The sequence below is a fragment of the Acanthaster planci genome, linkage group LG01 (assembly GCF_054643075.1).
Source record: "Acanthaster planci isolate LZ-2023a linkage group LG01, COTS_SCS, whole genome shotgun sequence".
NCBI classification, from domain to species: domain Eukaryota; kingdom Metazoa; phylum Echinodermata; class Asteroidea; order Valvatida; family Acanthasteridae; genus Acanthaster; species Acanthaster planci.
In genome coordinates this window covers 86,245-95,976 of record NC_141777.1, presented here as the reverse complement: position 1 = coordinate 95,976, position 9,732 = coordinate 86,245, and the positions used below count along the sequence as shown (strand labels likewise).

At 41.4% G+C, this 9,732-nt stretch overlaps 1 protein-coding gene across 1 annotated transcript; it reads right to left on the bottom strand.

Annotated features, from left to right (window-relative positions):
- Positions 1-4,688: 4,688 nt before the first annotated feature.
- LOC147800220 (uncharacterized) lies at positions 4,689-9,729 on the bottom strand. The gene is made up of 6 exons (XM_087137164.1): positions 9,346-9,729; positions 8,738-8,908; positions 8,408-8,475; positions 7,790-7,887; positions 7,553-7,661; positions 4,689-6,908 (listed from the first exon to the last, which is right to left on the bottom strand). Exons 1-6 carry the CDS (start codon positions 9,727-9,729, stop codon positions 6,881-6,883), a joined length of 858 nt encoding a protein of 285 aa, XP_086993290.1. The 3' UTR covers positions 4,689-6,880.
- Positions 9,730-9,732: the final 3 nt, after the last annotated feature.

Below are 9,732 nucleotides of genomic sequence, written 5' to 3'. Positions count from 1 at the left end.
CATCATGGGCGAAGGGTTAAATATGACCCAATTTTTGGCTAACCAGGACCCAATACGTCGCCCAAGGGCCTATCTCTATAGGGGTCCAGATGTGCAACTAGGCCCCTGTAGGGTTAGGGGTTTAGGGTAAGGGGTTTAGGGTTATGGGTTTAGGGTTAGGGGCTTAGGGTTAGGGGGTTAGGGTTAGGGGGTTAGGGTTAGGGGTTAGGGGTTAGGGGTTAGGGTTAGGGGTTAGGGTTAGGGTTAGAAGGGGTGTCCCCGTTCGGTGACCCTAAATAACTTTTGAGTCCCGTGACTTTTGACCCTGAAACTTACAGGAAAAATAGTAAACCTTTTCATCTACCTTGTGTTTAAGATTAAGGGTCATAGGTCAATGGGTCATGGAGTTATAGCCTTTCTCCCGAGGGCACTGTTTTTTTGGTGACCCCTTGAAAAATCACTGAAAATGACTCGCGACTAGGTTTGGATGTATTTTGCATCCGAATCAGGCCAAGGGCTATCTTTTGGGACCAAAAAAATTTCTTATGTTTTTCCTTATTTTTTAAAAAATTGACCGGAAGTGACGTCATAACTTTGGTGTTGTACGTGATACGAGGATGGACTCTGAGAAAAAGTTGTTTGCCTTGAGGTACTCTTTCGAATGGTACCACTTTATATCCTGTGGGTTGTTCCCTTTAGGCTGGGTATAGAGTAGAGCCATATTGTATGTGTATTACTGCATAAGGCCGTAGCGCTAGTTTTTCTAAGTATGAAGTTTGTACACAACCAATGGGGAAGACTTAAATCGGCTGTAACTGTTGAACCGCGACCCCAATGCAAACCAAATTCATACGAATGGAGGAGTGTCTGTCTGTGATCGTTTACAGAGACGGATGATGTCTCTAGGGAAAAGACCCGTCAATCACTTTCTGCCTCACTCTGGACGATAGGAATCATACGAAATACAAGACCTGAATATGCAGAAGTGAGAAAAAGGGCACAGATTATCCTACGGATGAAAGGGTTAAATATGCCCACTTCTTTCCTAACCACGACCCAATACGTAGACCAAGGGCCTGTTTCTATGGGACCGCGCATGTACAAATAGGCCCCCAATTGGGTTAGGGTTAGGGTTAGGGTTAGGGGTTAGGGTTAGGGTTAGAAGGGGTGTCCCCGTTCGGTGACCCTGAATAACTTTTTACTCCCGTGACCTTTGATTCTGAAACTTACAGGAAAGGTAGCACAACTCTTCATCCACTTTGTGTTAAAGTTTGAGCGTCGTAAGTCAAAGGGTCATGGAGTTATAGCCTTTCTCCCGAGGGAACTGTTTTTTTTGGTGACCCCTTGAAAAATTACTGAACACGACTCGCGATCCAGGTTTGGACGCATTTTGCATCCGAATCAAGCCACGGGCTATCTTTTGGGACCAAAAAAATTTCTTATGTTTTTCTTTATTTTTAAAAAATTGCCCGGAAGTGACGTCATAACTTTGGTGTTGTACGAGATACGAGGATGGAGTCTGAGAGAAAGTTGTTTGCCTTGAAGTACTCTTTCGAATGGTATCACTTTGTATCCTGTGGGGTGTTCCCTTTAGGCTGGGTATAGAGTAGAGCCGTAGGGTATGTGTATTAATGCATAGGGCCTTAGCGCCAGTTTTTTCAAGTATAGTTTGTACACAACCAATGGGGAAGACTTAAATCGGCTTTAACTGTTGAACTACGACCCCAATGCAAACCAAATTCATATGAATGGAGGAGTGTCTGTTTGTGATCGTTTACAGAGACGGATGATGTCTATAGGGAAAAGACCATACAATCACTTTCTGCCTCACTCTGGACGATAGGAATCATACGAAATACAAGACCTGAATATGCAGAAGTGAGAAAAAGGGCACAGATTATAATCCGGATGAAAGGGTTAAATAAGCCCCACTTCTTTTCTAACCACGACCCAATACGTCGACCAAGGGCCTGTTTCTATGGGACTGCGCATGTACAAACAGGCCCAGGGTTAGGGTTAGGGTTAGGGTTAGGGTTAGGGTTAGGGTTAGAAGGGGTGTCCCCGTTCGGTGACCCTGAATAACTTTTTACTCCCGTGACCTTTGATTCTGAAACTTACAGGAAAGGTAGCACAACTCTTCATCCACTTTGTGTTAAAGTTTGAGCGTCGTAAGTCAAAGGGTCATGGAGTTATAGCCTTTCTCCCGAGGGCACTGTTTTTTTTGGTGACCCCTTGAAAAATTACTGAACACGACTCGCGATCCAGGTTTGGACGCATTTTGCATCCGAATCAAGCCACGGGCTATCTTTTGGGACCAAAAAAATTTCTTATGTTTTTCTTTATTTTTAAAAAATTGCCCGGAAGTGACGTCATAACTTTGGTGTTGTACGAGATACGAGGATGGAGTCTGAGAGAAAGTTGTTTGCCTTGAAGTACTCTTTCGAATGGTATCACTTTGTATCCTGTGGGGTGTTCCCTTTAGGCTGGGTATAGAGTAGAGCCGTAGGGTATGTGTATTAATGCATAGGGCCTTAGCGCCAGTTTTTTCAAGTATAGTTTGTACACAACCAATGGGGAAGACTTAAATCGGCTTTAACTGTTGAACTACGACCCCAATGCAAACCAAATTCATATGAATGGAGGAGTGTCTGTTTGTGATCGTTTACAGAGACGCATGGTGTCTATAGGGAAAAGACCATACAATCACTTTCTGCCTCACTCTGGACGATAGGAATCATACGAAATACAAGACCTGAATATGCAGAAGTGAGAAAAAGGGCACAGATTATAATCCGGATGAAAGGGTTAAATAAGCCCCACTTCTTTTCTAACCACGACCCAATACGTCGACCAAGGGCCTGTTTCTATGGGACTGCGCATGTACAAACAGGCCCAGGGTTAGGGTTAGGGTTAGGGTTAGGGTTAGGGTTAGGGTTAGAAGGGGTGTCCCCGTTCGGTGACCCTGAATAACTTTTTACTCCCGTGACCTTTGATTCTGAAACTTACAGGAAAGGTAGCACAACTCTTCATCCACTTTGTGTTAAAGTTTGAGCGTCGTAAGTCAAAGGGTCATGGAGTTATAGCCTTTCTCCCGAGGGCACTGTTTTTTTTGGTGACCCCTTGAAAAATTACTGAACACGACTCGCGATCCAGGTTTGGACGCATTTTGCATCCGAATCAAGCCACGGGCTATCTTTTGGGACCAAAAAAATTTCTTATGTTTTTCTTTATTTTTAAAAAATTGCCCGGAAGTGACGTCATAACTTTGGTGTTGTACGAGATACGAGGATGGAGTCTGAGAGAAAGTTGTTTGCCTTGAAGTACTCTTTCGAATGGTATCACTTTGTATCCTGTGGGGTGTTCCCTTTAGGCTGGGTATAGAGTAGAGCCGTAGGGTATGTGTATTAATGCATAGGGCCTTAGCGCCAGTTTTTAAGTATAAAGTTTGTACACAACCAATGGGGAAGACTTAAATCGGCTTTAACTGTTGAACTACGACCCCAATGCAAACCAAATTCATATGAATGGAGGAGTGTCTGTTTGTGATCGTTTACAGAGACGCATGATGTCTATAGGGAAAAGACCATACAATCACTTTCTGCCTCACTCTGGACGATAGGAATCATACGAAATACAAGACCTGAATATGCAGAAGTGAGAAAAAGGGCACAGATTATAATCCGGATGAAAGGGTTAAATAAGCCCCACTTCTTTTCTAACCACGACCCAATACGTCGACCAAGGGCCTGTTTCTATGGGACTGCGCATGTACAAACAGGCCCAGGGTTAGGGTTAGGGTTAGGGTTAGGGTTAGGGTTAGGGTTAGGGGTTAGGGTTAGGGTTAGGGTTAGGGTTAGGGTTAGGGTTAGGGGTTAGGGTTAGGGTTAGGGTTAGGGTTAGGGTTAGGGTTAGGGGTTAGGGGTTAGGGGTTAGGGGTTAGGGGTTAGGGTTAGGGGTTAGGGGTTAGGGTTAGGGTTAGGGTTAGGGTTAGGGGTTAGGGTTAGGGTTAGGGTTAGGGTTAGGGTTAGGGTTAGGGTTAGGGTTAGGGTTAGAAGGGGTGTCCCCGTTCGGTGACCCTGAATAACTTTTGAGTCCCGTAAGTTTTGACCTCGAAACTTACAGGAAAGGTAGTGCAACTCTTGATCCACCTTGTGTTTAAGTTTGAGGGTCATAGGTCAAAGGGTCATGGAGTTATAGCCTTTCTCCCGAGGGCACTGTTTTTTTTGGTGACCCCTTGAAAAATTACTGAAAATGACTCGCGATCCAGGTTTGGATGCATTTTGCATCCGAATCAAGCCACGGGCTATCTTTTGGGACCAAAAAAATTTCTTATGTTTTTCTTTATTTTTAAAAAGATTGACCGGAAGTGACGTCATAACTTTGGTGTTGTACGAGATACGAGGATTGAGTCTGAGAGAAAGTTGTTTGCCTTGAGGGACTCTTTCGAATGGTACCACTTTATATCCTGTAGGGTGTTCCCTTTAGGCTGGGTATAGAGTAAAGCCATAGGGTATGTGTATTAATGCATAGGGCCTTAGCGCCAGTTTTTCCCAAGTATAAAGTTTGTACACAACTAATAGGGAAGACTTGAATCGGCTATAACTGTTGAACGGCGAACCCAATGGGTACCAAATTTATACGAATGGAGGAGTGTCTGCTTGTGATCATGTACATAGACGTATGACGTCTCAAGGTTATTTGTTGAATTGTTATAAGGGACACCGTGCGAAAAACTTGGTTTCCGTATGCGGAAACTGGTGCCGAAACTGGCCGCAAACCAACCCATTTCCTGCGCGTTTAATGTTCCATTCCGGTGGCCGTTTCCGCACTCGTTTCCTGGGTGCGTAAATGCACCCCTCGTTTACAACAATTACTACCCCACGGAAACTGGCTTGGAAACCTGTCTGCCGTTTACCACGCACGTTTCCGCTGCAGTCCGAATCGCAGCGGAAATTCATCTTTATTTAAACATTTAAGCACATTATTGTTTATTAATAATTAATGCAACGTTGACAATGGCTGTCAGGAAATGGTATGTGTGCAGAGAGACTTGTTTTAAGTCATGACTTTTTCAAATGTAGGACAGTACATGTACAGTAACTGCGCAGTTCTAGCATTTGCATGTTGTTTGGACATAATAAGAAATGACACAAGGCTGGAAATTTCAGCTGTCCTCATAATGCTTTAATTCAGTTTACTGAAACTTTTTTAAATGGCCAAGCAATATAAAGTATTGATGTTAAACAGCCAAGCTTGAGGCAAACGTTAAAGAGGCAATTTAACTAAAACAAATTCTACTAAAAAAATGGCATACGGGTTATAGTTCTGATGTTAAAAGTGCACCATATACATATTCTCTTTGTTTTGGTTCGGTCTGTATACAGCGTTATACAGCATAATTAATCATAAATTTCGAATTTTTATCACGATGATCCTTATCCCGTGTTTGGACTTTCAATAATCAACTCCCAGTACATGCCGCTAGATGACCTCGGATTTCTGGGTGCAGGCTGTCTGACCACAATGCCCAGGGGAGTTGTGGCCTTGGTCTGTTTTGATCACGGACCATATTACTACCTCACACGATACATAAATTTCCGATTCTCTCCTTGAAGCCCATTTGGACATATAATGTACACTTTATACACCTTCAGAATTGAACAGTTATTATTCTGTGATATATAAATAACTGTGCTAATTTATATCTATAATTGTGGTGTGTGGAAATGGCAACAGGCGAAAAGAAATTGACTTAATTTCTAGAGCGAATTGATAATTTTTCTCTCATTTCAAAAGATAACTACGTGTACGGTCAGATCTCACTGAAGTCAGCTGAAACTCAATTTAAAACATGCTCAACAAAATGGGAAAATACCATTTTTTATAGTAACTAACTCTAACGGGAAAGAAAATGACATTAGTGTGCCCATACATGCATAAAGAGGTAGGAGGAGAGTTACATATGTTTTTCGGTTTGATAAAATGTTCAGTTCAGTCAAATTAGGGCCGTTTGTAAGATATCAATATTTTATCGCAGGTAGCAATATTCTAGATCTCCTTCCTCCCTTCCCCTCGTCAAGAACTGGGTTAAAACATCAAATGCGTTTTTCCTCTGTTACATGAATTAAAATTAATTTGATAGGGAGGAACAGGTCATGCTTTTGTGTATAAAAATACTATTTGTCGGTCATTTTGCATGAAACAGCAACAACAAAAGTTAAACCAAGATGTAATTTTTTTTTACCTGACAAACAGTCAACTGTGACTAAATTTGAAAGAAAAAACATAGCACAGGACACCAACGCTGCATTCCATAAAAGATGTGACTGGTAACAACTACCATTTTACATTGCGCCTATCAGGTAGGCGAATAATTATCAACACATTAACTGAAATCGAACATATAAAATGTCATCACGTATTGAAGAGCATACGCAGCCTCTCTCAACCTCGTACAAGTTATTTTGTTTTTTACAGACTGAATTGTTTGTGATAAATAAATTCATAAACATGACATTTGAAAAAGGAATTTACATAAGATTCAGAAGCTTTACACAACAAACGCTCAAAATGAAAATATTCTTTGCCTAGTTTAAGGGGCGTACTGCCCAAGATGGTGCACTTGCCGGTGGAGGCCTAGAGGAAGGCACGTTCGAGATAACAAACTCCGGAAGCAACCTTGAAACTACCGGAGGAGCGGTCTTTGCAAACTGGGAATCCAGTTTGTGTTTCAAAGATGTTAATTTTGACCTCTCCCACGGTAGTTTAAGGAGTCTCCTGGTTTTGTTCCTCGAGGCACCTTCCTCCTCGTCTTCTGACATGCTCTCCTCTGAAGACATGAAGTCGATTGTCATCACTTCATTGAGCTGTCTTTTCATGTCTTCAGAGAGATCACTGTTTCTCATGGCGCTTTGTCGCCTCTGCAATTTCTGTGTTATAAAAACAAAATACATATAGAGTGTGAAAACAAGTGTTTATTTATTCATTCATTTGTTTATTTATATGCGTTTCAAACACCTTCCTGGTCACACTCTATGGACGTGTTGCGGTTTTAATAACCCAAAACTATAGATAACTGTTGTGGTGTTTATTTTTATGACGTGTGTTATAAATGTCGACACGATGACACGTTTGGGTGTTAATAACAAGACTCCAAAACTCATTTATCGGTGGTAAGACTTCCTGAACACTGCAACACCTCTATTTCCAAAAGGGTTATTAATTTCAAACAGCTATTATGTTTACAATTAACGCAAAGGTGCGTTCGTAATGGGCGTTCCTGTTTCCAGAGTATAGTAGTGAAATTTGTAACAACAATCAAAGACATCATTTTTTTCACTGATATTGGGAAAGGATTTGTAAATCGTTACTTAGAAAAGCTTGTATAATTTCTCAGTCCATGTTGGAATGCATGTTAGTTATCGATTTAAACGCACTGGATAAAGGCAAATGAATTTGCGGGTTACACAACATAATCCTGTCCCATGCAACTCGTGCATGCTGTTTTGAAGAGACTATGTATATAGGAGAGTTATTTGAACCAAGCAAAATAACGAAGAGAGAGGAGACTCACCCTGAATTTCCTGCTTCTTTTTTGGCCGCTTTGGCATGTCTTTCATATGTCCCACCATCAACTCGGCGTTTTCTGTCGCGCAGCGAAGAGAAGTAGGTCTTGGCAGCTTCTACAAAAATGATTAAATCGAAGAACTGTACAAGATTGTCCGGACTTTGTAGCAGGACCACGTAAATGATTGATCCACAATTCTGCAATACTTCTTTACACCAAGGACCTTTATGGCTAGGCACTTACTTCGTACTTGGTCGCAGGTCCACTTCTCTCGCCCATGAAGCGACCGGACTTCTCTGACTATAGTAGAAACCACCAACTCATTTTCCTGGCATGTTTTACTGTGAAAAGTTAAATTCATTTATCAAACCGTCACTGAACTTTCACTTTGAAAAGGTTGTGAGTAATGATCAACAGAGAAATGTTTGAACAGTATATTTTAATTAGTATTCCAACCATTTTCAATACACACAATTGCTTGGTCTTTCCGAATGAGATGATGACTTTCAAATTGTTAGTTTGTTCAACCTATTTTGGCCTTGTGCGATGTCTTTGATGAAATCTTAATACTAGCGTACTTCCTCCGGAATCACCCTTTACTGAGCGGCCGTTAAATACTAGTTTTACTGATACCTATTGTTTGTTTGTTGGCTGATTGGGATGTGGAATTTTTTTGTGTGTTTTGACTGTTCCTCTCCCGAGACCTTTACTCGGCCTGTCTCTCTGGCTTTCTCTCAACATGCTTTATCGTTGAAACGAGCAAACAGTAAAAGTACAAACCACAAAGGAAAGCAGTAAATAATCTTTGCAACACTTGTGGAGTGTTTTCTTTCAAGTTATGACAGAAAATTCAATACTTACGTCAGTGAAAGGTTGAATCCTCCCGTCCCGTCTTTGTAGAGTTTTCCGTACACTTCCCGGACAGCTTGCTATGGGGAAAAAGAGTGCTTACAATTATTAAGACCCCTTACAGAAAACCAAGGGCACAGGATTTTGGTCGTAATTTTTTTCTCTTTAATTAAGAAAGTTGCGTTGTTCAGTTTGTGTTCCCACACAATGACAGACAGCACCGAACTTTCTTAGTTCGTGGTTTTGATTGTCATTATTTAAATGAATATCTAAAAACTGGGGAAGAGATAAAAGTGCAGAAATCGTTTCATTTTAATTGAATACAAGGGTTTATTAACTCACTGAGCATTCACGTGGAACAGCAACACGTTTGCTTCCAGAGTTTGCTGCGGCACATCTCATGTTCCGTTTTATATCTTGGAGCTCTTCATTTTGCTTCTTGAGCTGTGCCTCCAGTTTTTTATTCTGCATGTATAGCATGCGCAGGGTAACTGCAGATGGTGCACTGGACCCCTAAACCAGACATTTGAAAAACACAGCAGCGTAAGTCAGCTGAGCCTACCAACAAGTTCCCGCGCGTCTCCCTTTATCATCAATTTACATCACTGCTTAAAACAATAAACTATAACTTTATATAATTTCCTAAGATACCTGAGTTATGGAGGATTGTCAACAACTGAAGAACCACCCCCTACATCTAAATTATAGTGTGTTCGCCCCTTTTCATTTTAAAATCACCACGCTCGGTCAATTCTTAAAATGTTCTTTGACGTTAGAAATGCTATGGTGAAATTTCTGCATAAAATATTTCGCCGTGTTCAGATGTTCGCAAGACTTATTATTGTAGATATTAGTAATTACTGAAGCAGGCTCAAACTTAAGAAACAAAACTTAATATTATGAAATTAATTATTCAACTATATGAATTCCATACTACGTGCTGAACTCACCACTGAAATACTTCCCGCAGAAGTATTGAGCGAAGACGAAGAGTGTGCACTCCTCTCAGACAAAATGGACGATGCAGATTCTTGGCTTTCGGATTCACTGTCGCTGGAAGTTGGTGTTGAGGTGGCTTGGGGGAATCCGAGGGTGTTCAGAGGGGCATCACTGGTGCTACTTGTGCTAGCCTGAGAATAGCTTACTCGTATGGCGGGTCTGCTTTGCGAGATATCGAGCATCGTTCTGCCATTGCCTGTAGACTGCAACTGCCCCGAGTTATATTCTTCGGGAGAAGAAACTCTGTCTAATTCGGCCAGCATTTCTTCTTGATTGAAGAGTCGTCGCCGAGGCAAATCATCAATATTGGGAATATGTCTGATTCTAGGATTCATTTT

Bases quoted from the DNA above. Each gene is read 5' to 3' on its own strand.
- LOC147800220 (XM_087137164.1), bottom strand. From the start codon at position 9,729: ATGAATCCTAGAATCAGACATATTCCCAATATTGATGATTTGCCTCGG. The intron at 8,909-9,345 runs GTGAGTTCAGCA...TGTCTGGTTTAG, and splicing joins CTGCGGGAAGTATTTCAGTG to GGGTCCAGTGCACCATCTGC. The intron at 8,476-8,737 runs GTGAGTTAATAA...TTTTCCCCATAG, and splicing joins CTGTTCCACGTGAATGCTCA to CAAGCTGTCCGGGAAGTGTA.